Genomic DNA, 15,437 nt, shown 5'->3' on the forward strand with positions numbered 1-15,437 from the left:
ACGATTACTAAGCAACTATTGAAGAATGTGGGCTTCTTCTGTCACCAGCAACAACATAGAAAAGGAGCAATAGCATCCAGCCACATTACAGTTTCTTCTGCTTCTTCCTAAATCTAAAGAAACCACCAGAATGTGGTTGGCAAGGTTGGTGTTGGTGGTCTCCAGGCTCTGCGCCCAGGTTCCAAAATTTCCAGCTTCTCAAAAAACATACAGTCCCTTAGAAATCACACTGAGTGTCTCTGTGGGTTATGTGTTTGCACTTACTAGCTTCACAACCTCCAATACACCCCCTTAACATCAGAGTCTGAACATGACTCTGTGCTGAAGGGTTTTGCTGCCTCACTAGCTGTACCTTCATATTTTCACTGTCCACATTTTACTCATCTGTTTCACAATGACTTATTAGGAACAGAAAAGTTGAGAAAGATTTCAGGGGAAAGATATCTCCATATGGCATTTTCTGCACACTGCTTGCCAACCTCTAATGAAGAAAAAAGCTTTCAGTGAGGAAGGATATTAGTCAGTAATTACTGCTAATTCTAATCACATTATAATACCCAAATATAGTTCTTGCCCAAATTTTCAGAAATAGCAGTGTAATCTGGTAAAAACAGAGTTAATTTTAACTCCTATTAAGCTGTTTTGACTCTTCTGTACATTTTCAGAAATTTGTTTGGATATACATATATTCTGTACTTGAGGAGGACAAATGTAACTTTTGCATCAATCACAGAAAGGGTTAAGCTTTTACTGCAAAATTCAACATAGACAAAAATAAAGAGCTGCAGCTGCCACCTCCATAATGCCGTTTCCATGAGAATTTCTTTCTATGTGACTATATAAGGCATGGTTCCTAGACATCTTAATGACAGACAGGCTCTCACGAACCACCACATTTTACAGCACAAGAGTCTGTCTTATACCCCCACATTAAAATAAGAATCGTTCAGAAAACTAAAATGTTAACATGTTTATGGACTAAAAATATCAGACAGATAAGATAATGGTCAACAACCCTCAGGTGAAACACTGGACAAATTCAATACACTTGTTCAAGCTAAAATTCTACTAGAATATTTCAGCTCTACCATGCACCAAAAATGAAAAAAAAAAACCAAAAACCTCAGTATTTCTTTGTAACTTTCAGTTAATCTTTCAGAAGAATTTTCAAGACATGAATGGAAATAGATGTAAAACGTAATTTTGCAGAAAGATCACATATAATTGCATTGAGAAATTCTGTAGTGATCTCTTCTTGCAGGAGAAAGTTAGCAGTTGAGTGGGTTGTGGCTGTGCTCAGAAAGTACATGTTCATTTGACAATGTAGTACAGCAGGAAAGAGGAAAACTGGGTGACACTTATTAACCAAAACCAGTGCAAAGTACTATGAACGTGACAGATGAGCTCTTGAAACCATATCCTTTTGTGGAAGACTGTAATGAAACCTCGTTAAATGTTCCACTCTTGATATTTTACACACCAAATGCAAAGAAGGAATTTCAAGTTCCCACTCCACCAAGTGGGAACAAAACTTACTAATATTCAAGACAAAAGACACTGGCAAAATAATGGATGATATTTAGAATAATGTTTCTAAAAGGAGATATTGCTCAACAATTTCATTTGAAAGGAAGGGTTTGTCCAAGTAAAAATTCAGTTTCCCCAAGCATGAGACTAAACCAAAAAACAAACAAAATATATGTTTTGTCCCTTGCTCTGATCATACATTTTTCTTTTCTAATCTTGGTAAAGAATGTTTCCAATCTGAGCAGTATTTTTTAAATACTTCAGCTTGCCTCTCCTCTCCTCGTTCCACATACAAGCTCTGTTTCAACTTACGTTTTAAATCCAGAAAGACTGGAACTGGTACCTTCATAAGACATAATGTAAAATAAAGGCCCTCTGCCCCCAGTGACCTCATTTAGCTTTTGCTAAATCTCTTGTTAGGCTGTAGAAACAAAGCTGTAGGGACAAAGAGTGTATAAAAATGGAGAATGTCTAAAAAATATCTCTGGCTGTAGAATTTCAGTCCAGTTCTAGATGTAGGTACATACACAGTCATGGAAGATTACACCCAGAACTCAAAATTTTTTCAACTCCAAGTGGAATATGTACTGAAATTTTATATAATTGCTCACATGTAACTGTTTTTAAACTAATGACTAAAAATCATAGTCTTTTAGTTATAAATACTGAGTGGGGAAAATGTAAGAATAAAAAACACATTACCCACATCTATTTTCTCCTAATGATTTATTTGGGGGTTGCAAATGTATGAGAGTGTAGGAACTGTAAACAGGAAAACAGAAAGTTTTTTGAGCCTAAGGGATCAGAAAATACATTAATATTAGTGGGAATTATCACATTCTAGTCCTGTAATTAATATACCAAATTCTGTTCTGGTAACAGTCTAGTCAGAATCTCAGGAAAAATAGATTGTAGGAAACTCTTCCTTATCAGAGAACCGCACCCAGTTGTTGGCACATCTTTAACAAGTAAATGAAACTTCCTTACTGTGTAATTTTATACTTTGGATTTGGAAAACAGTTACATAGAGAGTTATCTACTTCTTATCTACTATGCCAGAAGAAATGAATGCTTCAAGATAGGTTTTAACAAGTTCATCAGGTCCTTAAACCGGATACATCTGAAGCAAGGCAGGCCTAGAATGTTATTACTGCTTCATTCTGCTTTATTTTTTTTTATGTTTCACTTGGTATGGGGAAGACGGATGAACAAACATCAATAATTATGTTTATTTGTGAACTAAGAACTCAAATCAGTCAGATCTGATCTTCCTATCATGTATTTCTGATATTTAAGCAAGTGTGCTTCCATTTCACCTTAGGAACAGATCAGGTAAGAACAGATCACTGTGATCCTGTTTTGTAGATACGTAGATGGGCAGAATCTCCATCAACAGGGAAGTTCCATGTAAATACAAGGTGAACAGATATCATATTCCTCCTGCAGACAGAGTTGTGAATTCTATTTTGGTTTTACAATCTCATGACAAGGGATTCCCATTTTCAATTGGAAACATCACAGGAAGCTGAGGAAGATTTCACTTGCTATAAGAGATTCTTCAGAGAAAACTCTGACAAAGGGAAGGGAATTGCAATTAGGAGAGCTCAAAAATTGCATGGAATAGTCCGTATTTATGAACTGTAATATGCATCAGTTTAAAGTGACAGCCTTTTCAAAGGAGGACTATATATCTAAGAGGATAGAGGAGAGGCAAAAAAGTAATACAGATTTCCTAAAAGCTTTGTAAAGCCATGACTGCTATTCAGAGAGGCTACTATGAAAGGTACACTTGTATGAATGTGGAAAAATAATTAGGAGATCATCTAAGTCTTTTTTTTTTTTATTTAGAAGAATCCCTTCAAAATCTTTGTACAATGAACCAACAGCTAGAAGACTTGTATTTGAAACAATTTAGCTAGCTCATCTGTCTACTTCAAAGATTCAGAGAACTGAGAATGCACCACTTTATTTCTAATCCAGTGGAACATTAGGATCTTCTCTAGTGGGGGGGGCATAGGAGATACCTGGAATTCCTTGGTACTGAAAACAGCAAACAGTGACATTCTGTTTGCAGCAATGCATTTGTCTATTGGCCACATCAGAGTTTTGTACATGGCAAATATTGCCTGCAAAGGTATTTGAGATACCATCTGCCCTTTAGGTATAACAGTCCTCCATTCTTCTGGCTCTCATCACTCCGGTCAGTCAGGAGAGAGACGGTTCATTCCATTTATGGTGTGCTTCCTGACTCTGGAGTTCATGTGGGTAAGGTGAAAGACTGTGCTGCATTTCTCTCAGCTTCCCTCACTGAAAGCTTAGAAATGCTGCTTATTCATTTCACATGACAACAAATTTCCAAACCTCAGTATTTTTCAAAGGCATCTTCCAGACAATGATTTCAAACACACCGCAGTATTGGATGGTAGAGTCAAAATGTTGGAGCTTTTAGGATCTCTCTTTCTATTGTTTCTGTTCTGGAAAGGTACTTACTTTTGGCAGGTATATATTAATTTTGGTGAGCATGGCATGGTTCCAACTGTCCCTTCTGGAATCCGTGTTTTCAGCTGCTCCAGAAAAAAGGTCTGAGTTTGTGATTCAGCTGCCTAGTACACACTCCTTTCCTGCCTCTCTATACTCTCTTCTCCTTTGCCCTGCTTAGCCCCAAAGAAAAGAGAAGTTAATAAAACTGACAGAGTGGCCAAGTTCTTAATCAGTCATACATACAAGAGGAGCTCAAAGCTTTTGACCAGTCCCGGAGATGTGATATCACTGACTTAAGTGAAACATGGTGGGACGAGTCCTGCGACTGGAGAGTCCTGTTGGATTGTTACAGGCTCTTCAGGAGAGACAGGCAGGGCAGAAGCAGAGGGGTAGCACTGTATGTAATAGAAGGGTTAGAATGCATGGACCTCACAGCTGACAATGACACAGTTGAGAGCCTCTGCGTAAGAATCAACAAATAATGTGTATGTCACCATGGGAGTCTACTAAAAACTTCCCAGCCAGGACAACAAATTATTCTTTGAGGAAATAAGGGACATTTCCAAGTCAAGTGCCCTTATTCTTCTGGGTGACTTTCCTTGCCAGAAGTTTACTGGGAGCATCACAGAGGTGCTACAACCTGGGCCAGAAGATCCCTAAAAAACCAAGATAACAACTTTACAGAACAGGTCCTAAGGGAGCTGACTTGGCAAGATGACCTTGTTGATCTGCAGCTTGTCAACAGAGTGGATCTCGTGAGCAAAATTGAGATTGGCAGCTATCTTAGCCACAGTGACCACAAAGTGATTGAGTTTGAAATCTCTGTTGACAGGAGGAAAAGTGCCAGCAAAACCTCTACTCTGGGCATGAGGAGAGCAGACTTCAGGCTGCACAGGGAACAAGTAAGTGAAGTCCCCCAGTACAGTGATTTTTTCAGGTGCCGGAGCCCATCAGTGCTGGTCACTTTTCAAACATCACCTCCTAAGGGCACAGGAGCAGGTAATCCACAAAAAGTCAAGCAGAAGAAGTCAGGCAGAAGGCCGGCTTGGCTGAGCAGGGATCTTCTCTTGAAAATAAGGAAGAAAAGGAAGGTGTATGCACAGTGGATGCAAGGTCAAGTAACATGGGAAGAATTCACACATGCTGCTTCCTGCTGTAGGAAGAAATGATCAACTCCCAATCAACCCTGAACTTGTGCAGGATCTGCCGCTCCAGTTGGATCCCTACAAAACTATGAGGCCTGATGGATTCATCCAAGAATCCTGAGAGAGCTGACAGATGTCATCACAAAACCTCTTTTGAGGATTTTTGAGTGGTCTTGGGAATCCAGAGAGCTCCCAGCTGAGTGGAAGCTCACAAACATTGGCCCAGTTTTCAAGAAGGGCAAGAAGGAAGACCGCAGAAACTCCAGGCCAGTCAGTCTCAGTTCAGTGCCTGGTAAAGTTATGGAGAAGATTATTCTGGGAGGTACTGAAAAACACCTGCAGGACAATGCAGTCACTGGTCACAGCCAGCACGGCTTTGTGAGGGGAAAGTCCTGCTTATCAAACCTGATTTTATGACAAGGTAACCCACCTAGCTGATCAAGGGAAGCCAGTTGATGTAATCACTTTGGATTTCAGTAAAACATTCGATACTGTCTCTCAGAGGATCACTCTGAACAAAATGTCCAGCACACAACTGGATAAACACATCATGCCATGGGTGAGCAATTGGCGCACAGAGGGTAATGGTGGATGGGGTGACATCAGACTGGAGACCTGTCACTAGTGGGGTTCCACAGGGCTCCATCTCACGCCCTGTGCTCTTCAACATCATCATAAATGACTTGGATGCAGAACTAGAAGGGATATAAGCAAGTCTGCAGATGACACAAAACTGGGAGGAGCTGTTGACTCCCTTAAAGGCACAGAAACCCTGCAAAGAGACGTTGACAAATCAAAGGACTGGGCAATCACCAACCACATGAAGTTCAACAAGGAGAAATGCCGAATTCTGCACCTGGGATGGGGCAACCCTGGATGTACATACAGACTGGGGAATGAGATGCTGGAAAGCAGTGCCACAGAAAGGGACATGGGAGTCCTGGTCAACAGCAAGTTGAATATGAGTCAGCAGTGCCCTGGCAGACAGAAAGGCCAACCGTGTCCTGGGGGCATCAGGAAAAGCATCGCCAGCCAATCGAGGGAGGGCACTGTCCTGCTCTGCTCTGCACTGATGCAGCCTCACCTTGAATATTGTGGCAGTTTCGGGCACTGCAACATAGGAAAGATCTTGAGCTCTTAGAGTGTCCAAAGGAGGGCAATGAAGACGGTGAAGGGCTTTGAGGGGAAGCCGTATGAGGAGTGGCTGAGGTCACTTGGTCTGTTCTGCCTGGAGGAGACTGAGGGGAGATCTCATTGCAGTCTACAATTTCCTTGTGAGAGGAAGAGGAGGAGCAGACACTGATCTCTTCTCTGTGGTGACCAGTGTCAGAACCCAAGGGAATGTCCTGAAGTTGTGTCAGAGGAGGTTTAGGTTGGATATTAGAAAGAGGTTCTTCACCCAGAGAGTGTCTGGGTACTGAACAGGCTTCCCAGGGAAGTGGTCACATGACCAAGGCTGACAAGAGTTCGAGAAGCATTTGGGTGATACTCTCAGTCACATGGTGTGACTTGGAAATGGTCCTGTGCAGGCACAGGATTTGAACTCGATGCTCCTTTTGGATCCCTTTCAACTCAACCTATCCTGTGATTCTGTGTTACATACACAGTAGGAGAGAACAGATTTATGATTTTCTCATATACGTTGTTCTGTAACTTGGGTGTTGTCTCTTACTTACACAAATTAATACATTTGTACTGTGTTTAACACTCAACACAGAGTATTGCTAAAGTGCAGTGTATTTCTAAACTGGGGCTTCTACCTGCCCAGCTAAAAATTGCTACACAAACCATTGTCTTGTATCTATTAAACTTCAGCCCCCCGCTCTTGTCCCTTTCAAGAACTCTTCTACAAAAGTCACCTTTTTGGTCCATTGCATACAGCACGTTACATGCTTTGGCTCTCAGTGTTACTTTTAAGGCGATTTGTGGAAATACAAGTCCTTTCTTAATAAATCTTCAAAGACATCAAATAACCAATTCCTGTCTTTCATGTGCTGGCAATTATTGTTTTGCTATTTTCACTTCTGCTGAGAAGTCATGTAGCAGAATTTAATTGCTCCAATTTCTTATGACTGAAAGGGATTGTAAAACAACTGTGTATTTCAACTACATTCTCAGCTGTAGAAAAATTAATATTGGTATACATAATGTTGTTGAAAAAGACAATTCCTTTCAGTGCCTCAAGGCCACTGATGCTACTACACAGATTGGTGAAGGTTCATGATCGACTGGCTCCGAAACAACACTGATTTTCCCAGTGTTTTCTTTGATGAAGTTTTGCTCTGGCAAGTCTTCTAACTTACCAAACACACCCATGAGAACTGAGTATGCAGAAGCAGTTCATTAAGTCAGTTGTAATTAAAAAATAATTGCAGAAAAATTATTACAGTTGTTTTAATTAGCATATTCTTCATTTGCAATAAACTGGAAATCAGATGACCATGGTCTCCTGAGAAATTTACATCATTATTTGCTTTCTTTATAAAAGCAAGCAAGCATCACTAGCAGCTCAACATATCAGCACTGTAAGAGATACCAGAACAAAGACTGATAGCTGATTTCTTTTTTTCTTCTTTTTTTTTAGCTTTTATTGTTAAAATAATGAGAAATTACCATGAAAAAATTTTAAGCACTTTTCTGATTAAAAGTGGGCAAACGACCTCTTCTGCAATAACAGAAGAGAGAAGAAGGGAAGAGAGAGAGAGAACAGGGAAAAAGAATGAAGCCATCCTGATGACCACAGATTCTAAACCCAGAAACTTCTGATGAGATTTTCAAATTAAATTGGTCCTATAAAGGACCATTGCACCACTGCATAATTTAATGTGCAATGTGTTTTTATGTTTGTTTTTTTTAAATTAGTTTTTTAAAATCTCATGAAGATACAAAGATGAAATGCCACGTATTTAGTCAATACTTCTTTCCTGAAAGCACTTTTATGGAATGACCTAATATAAAGAAGCACAATCAAAAAATTAAGTCAAGATGGTCACTCCTGGAATAGGCTGCCTTGAAAATTATAGTATTATTAGTACTTCAGATTATGTTATTTAATTATTCTGCCTATCTGCACCAACCTAAATGAAAGAATGCTGATGAGGGTGGTGGGAAAAATGACATGCACTAGGTATTTCCAAGGAGAATGACAGGAGTTCTTAAATGAACAAGGAGCCAACTACCATGTAAGACATGTATATTAGCCTCTTTCTAGCCCAGTTAACACATGACTGAGTTTTCTTCAAGATGGAAAACAAAGCATTAAGCTATGAAAATCTTCTCTGCTCAGAGAATAAAGGGTGAGACAAAATTTAAAGTAATTGGGATAGCTACAGTACTGGTAAACAAAGAGTAAATCTGCACAGAGGGTTTTTTGAAAGCAGCTTCCTTTCTTCAGCCGTAACTTGGACAAACCTAAAAAAACCTGCAAACCATCAACACATATATGATGATATGCCATGTGTTTCCAAACCAAAATTAACTCCACAGATATGAAAATTGACCAGTGAAGTTTAAAAGTAAATCGTAAGTGGAACTTGACTTAGGTTTACCTACCCTCACAGTCAGACTATCAATATAATGACTAAAAGTCTGCAATTTGTAAGTGCCTTCAAATTATCTCTAATCAATCTGAACTTCAACTGTTTTTGTCATTTTATAGAAGCCTGACATGCAGCAATCACCACAAAGATGTACAGAAGTTTCAATCAAAGTAACTGCCTGCTTAACAAAAACAGCATCTTTCTTCTACTTCAGTTAAATCATACCTTATATTAAAGCCAACACAGCAATGTTTACCACATGAAAGACAGAGATTCAGCATAAATCAGTAATTTCCAAGGTATGATACTTTTTGACAGTTTTTAAAGTCAATTAATTGAGGAAGACTATTAAAATAGAAAGACCATCACACTTGTATGACTTCACAATTCAGAGGTGAAGGGCTAAAGAGCAATATTTTTCCCCTGCATGGCTAATCCTATAAGAACTGTGGGAAAGTAAGAACTCTGAGCTTTGTGGTATGAGTTCTTCTTAATTTATCTTGACAGTTAGAAAGACTGATTCAGAGCAAGTAAAAATATTTCATCTTCATTGTGGGGGTAGAAGTATTGCTATGATGTGATGTGAGAGGTGTATAGTGAGGAGGTGATTTTTCTTCTCTACTCCACTCTGATGAGACCCCACCTCAAGTACTGGATCCAGTTCTGGAGTCCTCAGCACTGGACCTGTGGGAGTGGGTCCAGAGGAAGGCCCCAAAAACGATCAGAGTGGTGGAGCACTTCTCCCATGAAGACAGGCTCAGAGAGTTGGGATGGTTCAGCCAGGAGAAGACTGCAGGGAGACATTATTGTGGCCTTTCAATAATTAAAGGTGGATTCTAAGAAAGATGGGGACAGAATTTTCAGTACAACCTGTTGCAATAGGTCAAGTGGTAACGGTTTTAAACTAAAAGAAGGTAAATTCGGACTAGATATAAAGAAGTAATGTTTTATGAGGGCAGTGAAACACTAAAACATATTGCCCAGAGAGGTGGTGGATGCCTCATCCCTGGAAACATTCAAGGTCAGTTTGGACAGGGCTTTGAGTAATCTGGTCTAGTTGTAAAGGAGCTGGACCAGATGACCTTTAAAGGCACCTTTCAACTCAAACCTTTCTATGAATTTTTAAGGTAGGCATCAGACAAAGGTTCTTAGCTGGCTAAAGTGGACTAGAGTTTATGGAAATGCTGGCCTGTCTTCTTCTGAAGCTGACCGGTGTACAGTGTCTTTTAAAAGAACACACAGAGCAGCTGATAACTCAAAATCATAACTCTGGGATCAGAAAGTGCCATTGCACCTGTCCTGCATATAAGAGCATAAAATAAGGAGGTTCATCTCCCTGAACAATACATCTGACACTAAAGACACTAAGTACAAAAATTAGTTTTCAGTTTTAATCATGGGATGGTTCTTTCACAAATCAGTATTTGTTGAAGTATTTTTAAAAGGCAAAGCCCCTACAAACTCATATAATTTCTATTTTACACTCCATTCATATATCCAATATACCAAAAAAGCTGCTTGAAGGTACTAAAAAAAAAAAGAGAGAACTTAAAGGAAGAGCTAAAATGCCTGAGAAATAAAAAATATTCAAGAATAATGAGCTAGGAAAGGAGAGAGGGAAAACACAGAAGCAGAAGTCAAGGGGGAAGTCTGAATTCCAGGAAACTATGACCAGAATTGCACTGCTCAGCAAGTGCTTTCACTATTCTTGCTACATCTGTCTCTCCTGTCAGGATACTCATTTGATCAAAATATTGAATTTAGATGTATCTGTCTTTCATTTCTGCTGTGTTCCTTGCCCATTTTTTTTTATCATAGCCACTTCAATTCCAAATTACTGCCCAGTCATAAGTTGAGGTTTTCAAATATTTGTTGACTGGACACGCTCAGTTTGCTGTCTCTCTCTAGATGAAGTGAATTGCATGGAGTTTTTAGTTGTACTGTGTACTTTGCCTGAGGTCAATCATGTTTAAATGCAACTTTTCTTACACGAATAACAATTACATTATTTTTGGTATTACATTTGATTTTCTTGCTTTAATTAAACCTATAGATTTGTCATAGACAATTTCTGGACTAAGTCATAATAATGTCCTCAGTGACACACACAGGAAAACTGATGAAAAAATCAAGGTCAAATTTACAGTAGCTAAAGTACCTTTGAAAAACTATATATTGATTCAATTATAAAGAATAGAATAACCCAAAATACCTTTTAGTTACTCATTTTAGATAGTTTTTCTTTGCTATCACAGTTATGACAGACATATTTTTTCAATTAAAGCTTCCTCAAATGTTTAGCTGCATCAATAGTGAGTTTTCTTAGCATATTCCATACTCACTCAGCAATCCTTTCAGCTATGTCATGTGGGAAGCTCAGCCATGCTGTTCTTGAGTTGTAATCCAGGTTGTAAAATCAATGTTATTGTTAAACAAAGATAACCTTCAGTCACGAATCCAGAATTTTTTCAAGGTCATCAAAGACACCTTCTCAGTCCTTATGTATTTATTTCTTTGCTGTGTCACAATATGGCCTGTGCTTTGACTCCCAAAGAAGAATTAGTATACTCATGGACCTCAGATCAAAATCTTCAGTCCCAAGTGTTTTTCTTCTCCTTCATTCACTGTAAGTCTCCAGAACCACATGAAAACAAAGAAACAAGATCCCAAACCCTAAGAAATAGTACAAAGCTCAAGAAGGAAAAAGCTGGAAGCCAAGCTTCTGGCATAGCTGGAAGTAGATACCAAAATCATAGCTGATCTCTGGACCAGCTCAAGGAGAAATCACCACTTTGGGGCCTTGAAGAAAAATCATCAACAATTTCAAAATTATCTGAAAAATCAAACGCAAAGGAAGCAAAGTTCAACCAAACAACAGCCTGAATAGAAGACAGAAGGGGTCAAAGAGAAGGAATAGAATACCAAAGGTATTTTTAATCTGTTCCATGAATCCATGCCTTTCTTGTGAGGTGGTAGCCTATAGGGGACATAAAAAATATTCAAAAAATCCAAAACACACATGTCCATTACTAAATAGACTTATATTTGCCATCACAAATGTTTTAAATTAAAACATAATAATGCAGACACTTACAGAATCTACTTTTCCTTCTACTAATTTTACAGGGAGAACTCTAACCTAAAAATGTTAAATTTCATCCCAAATCCTCATGAGATTACAAAAGCCTTCATGGAAATTATACACCAAAGAAACAGATTGGGATGGAGGGAAAAAAGGAAAATAACTTAAGCAGGTAAAGAAGTCATTAGGTTCTATTACTTTAAAGAATATTACAAAATCTTAGGATGACTTTTAGCCTTTTCACAATGCCTTTCAGCCCTTTGAGAAAAAGATTATTTGATGAGCTATGAAATTACATACCTTGTCTACTGCATTCTTCAGAAAATGGAAACACTGCTAATATGCAGATCCAACATTTGTGATAGAATTCAAGAAAAGTTTGGAAGTGTTATGCCTGAGATTGTTATTGTTCTACTTCATCTGCAACTTCAAAGCCTGTTAATACAATTAGGCTCCCACATGTTTATATAAATGGGTAAACTACAGACTTCTTTCTCAATTTCATGTATAAACACTATGATTGGTTTGAAAGCGTTAGTCATAACTGAGTGCTCGATGTAGCTATCAGCCCTTATACACTCCCAGCAGCACTAAACCATACTAACGTAAGGATATCATGCAGAACCTTTACTGTAGCACTTGTGACAGTATCAAGAGCACTCAATTGACAGCTGTGATCTTAAGAGACACCAAGAATAATTTTTTATATGTGGTACATCTTCTCTCACATCCCACTCCAATGATACATCTGGCATAAAAGGCACCACTCTCTACAGTGGCCTCCCAAGTGGTTGCTTCTCATAATCTTGTCTTTACCTTAAAGCTTTCAATCTTCTTACAAAAAAATCTCTTCCCACAATTTCAGTGAGAATACTGCAGATCTGTCAGTAAGTACATGGTAAATATTTTTGTAATAAATCTGCCATCACGACAAATTTTCACTCTCCTAATTAAAAAGGAGTCTTCAAGGTAGTAACTGCTTTTGCTTGAGAATGTGGGAATGAACATGTGATACAGACTAGCTGAATAATAATGATTCTACTACTGTCAAAAATATGAAGGCATTCTGTGCTGCATTTTTTTTCACAGTAGAACATTCAAAACATACTAAATCAACACTAGAATAAAGATTTTACATATTTAGAAAGAAACTTCATTTTTACACAAGCCACTGGAGAGGAATTGATTTTCTTGAAGGAGATCAATTATTTATTAGGATTTTTCAGACTGTCAAGAATTACATAAATCAAGAGATTAAGATATTGTTCATTTATTTTTGAAGTAGACTTTTTTTAAGTATGAAGAAAGAAAATTTGAACATAATTTAAGCTTCTAGTCTTGGTATCAAACTAAGGCTGAGTCATAAAATCACTTTGAAGACAGCTGTAATGATATAAAATTTACTGTGTACCAGCTGTTCACTGAGAGTATTCTGCTAAGAGATTGCCCATTCCAAATATAAATTGTGGTATATCCAGTGAAAAATCTGAACTACCTGACGCGGTAGTTTCCCTTCTATTAAGGGGAAATAAAGTTTTACACAACTCCTTCTAGATAAAAAAGAGGATAAACTGACTTGATTCATGAAACATAGATAATGCTTTCATTACCTAGTTTAATGGCAAATTTGCTTCTTGTCTGAAAGATTCTTCAGATGCTGGAAAAAAGTTTTAAAAAAGTTTAATTTGTTGAAAATGCATTTAAGTATTAATACAAGTGTGCACTCTGCAGACATAAACACTTCAAAATTGTCATGTTTAATGGCTGCATACTTGCACACCAACAGAAAATCCATAAAAATCTCTTTATTTTAACTTATAACCAATACCTTTTCATCAAGTCCTCTCATCAGTGTTTAATGCTGCAGCCGAAACATGACAAGGGGGGAAAGAGGTGATATGAAAGGTCAGGAGAGAGGAATAAAACCAAAATTCCTTCAAGGGACATGAGATGTCACCACATTGCATTCACAGCAATAACTACAGTGTTCTGTACAGAGCAAGATAGCTTAAAAAAACCTCCTACCTAGTTACAGAAACCTTGCAATATCATGAGAGTGCGCTGAATAGACTGTGAAATTTGCTCCAAAACCAGAGCAAATTAGCCTATGCTATGCTGCATTTTAACACCAATTCTCAAGCTGGAGGCAGTTAAAGATGGCACAATTCACAAGTTTTGCAGAAATATTCCAAATAATTTAAGTAAAATACTGGAGCTGCCAAGAAAGACTAAAGAAATTAGGGTTTGCCTCAATTTGCCTATTATGCGCAGATACCTTTAAAAATACCAACCTTTATGTTTTTAATTGTCCACAAGAACAATGTTACAAATTATTAAAAGCAATTATTTTTCTTAATAGTAGAATGTCTAATCAAAGCAGATCAGAATGTAGGAGAAAACACTGTAGTCCAAAGTATAAACTGCTGTATTGTGATTCAGGAGTTACTCCTAGCCTTTTCAGTTGTTTACTAGATGACATTCAAAAATCGTTTAATATTAGTTTGCCTGAATTTCCTCAGCTGTCATAACACCAATCCTTCTAAAGGGTTTTAAGACCTGCTAATAAAAACAGCACTATAGGAAAGCTAAGTATTATCACCATCTTTTAAGATGTTTATCAGACTTTACCATAAATCCTGAATTTTTCAGAAGTCCTTTAAAAATACTTATCCTGTGGTTTTTTACCTCTGTAGTGTTTGCAGGAAACTTTTTTAAGATGAAAGGAACTGAATACCTGAGAAAACAAATTTAACTACAGAGTATACAAAGTGTGATTATATATATTGTCAATCGAAAAATTAGAGAATGTTTTATAAAGCCCTGTGGCTATAAAAATGATGTGTTACTTCTAGGCACATATACTTCAAGAGAAAATGTGAAGTTTTTTGGTTATGGTTTAACTCTAACAGAATGAATTTAAAATATTTAAAAGTCTAAATGATTAAATATTATTTTGCAAGACATGATTTTTCACACGGTATGATACGATGAATTTAAATCAGAAGCAGATAGTACCCAGTATTCTTACAACTGAGAAAACTGATATGTCAGATGAATCTACTGTTTTGTTCTGTTTAAGACAAACGGGGTCTCTGGGGTCTGTGAAAGCCATTTTTTACTGGAAGGGGAGCTAGAAATACAGTGTTCATTTAAAACGTTTATTTAGTGTGCTTGAAGCAGGCACACATAGAAAAGTACAGAGAAAAACTGCATCAACAGTCTGCAATGCTGTCACTATTGCCAAGTTCAATTAAATATCTTGCCCTTTTATGACCTTTCCCACAGCAACCCATTTAGATTTTAGAGTTATATTCATCATCATTTTTTGTAATAAAAACTGCATTCTTTCCTATCCTTTCTTACACCTCTTATCTAACTTCCTCACCAAGGTAAGCACACCAAGCAACAATGCTGCATAGCTGTGTAACATGTTTTATCTAACTCTGAATACATCATAATGCAAAAATACAAGTTCAGGTCTGAGATACAGTCTTGTTTGTCAATTTTTGTCTATTCAGTGTCCTCTCTCAGGACTAACAGGTCCTCACACAGGACCTGTACAGATGAATTGTTTCTACTTGCTGAACTGTTGGATTTATCTTCACATGTTCATTGTACAACCAGAAATATCGTTAAATGGCAACGTGACTGACTTTTGTAGCA

The 15,437-nt window shown here is 37.7% G+C and overlaps 1 protein-coding gene across 14 annotated transcripts in view; it reads right to left on the reverse strand.

Annotated features, from left to right (window-relative positions):
* ANKS1B (ankyrin repeat and sterile alpha motif domain containing 1B) overlaps positions 1-15,437 on the reverse strand; it is a 417,695-nt gene that overhangs the window by 223,085 nt on the left and 179,173 nt on the right. Inside the window, exons 1-2 of one of the 14 annotated variants that reach the window (XM_017804305.1) lie at positions 4,302-4,412; positions 4,018-4,178 (exon numbers count right to left, since the gene is read on the reverse strand). The exons of the other annotated variants lie outside the window; for them this stretch is intronic. Coding sequence (XP_017659794.1) covers positions 4,018-4,055 — 38 coding nt within the window. The 5' untranslated portion in view covers positions 4,056-4,178; positions 4,302-4,412. Of the gene's footprint in view, positions 1-4,017; positions 4,179-4,301; positions 4,413-15,437 lie in introns of those variants that run through there. 14 annotated transcript variants of the gene reach the window in all.

Source organism: Lepidothrix coronata, unplaced genomic scaffold (genome assembly GCF_001604755.1).
Source record: "Lepidothrix coronata isolate B3197 unplaced genomic scaffold, Lepidothrix_coronata-1.0 Scaffold9, whole genome shotgun sequence".
NCBI lineage: Eukaryota > Metazoa > Chordata > Aves > Passeriformes > Pipridae > Lepidothrix > Lepidothrix coronata.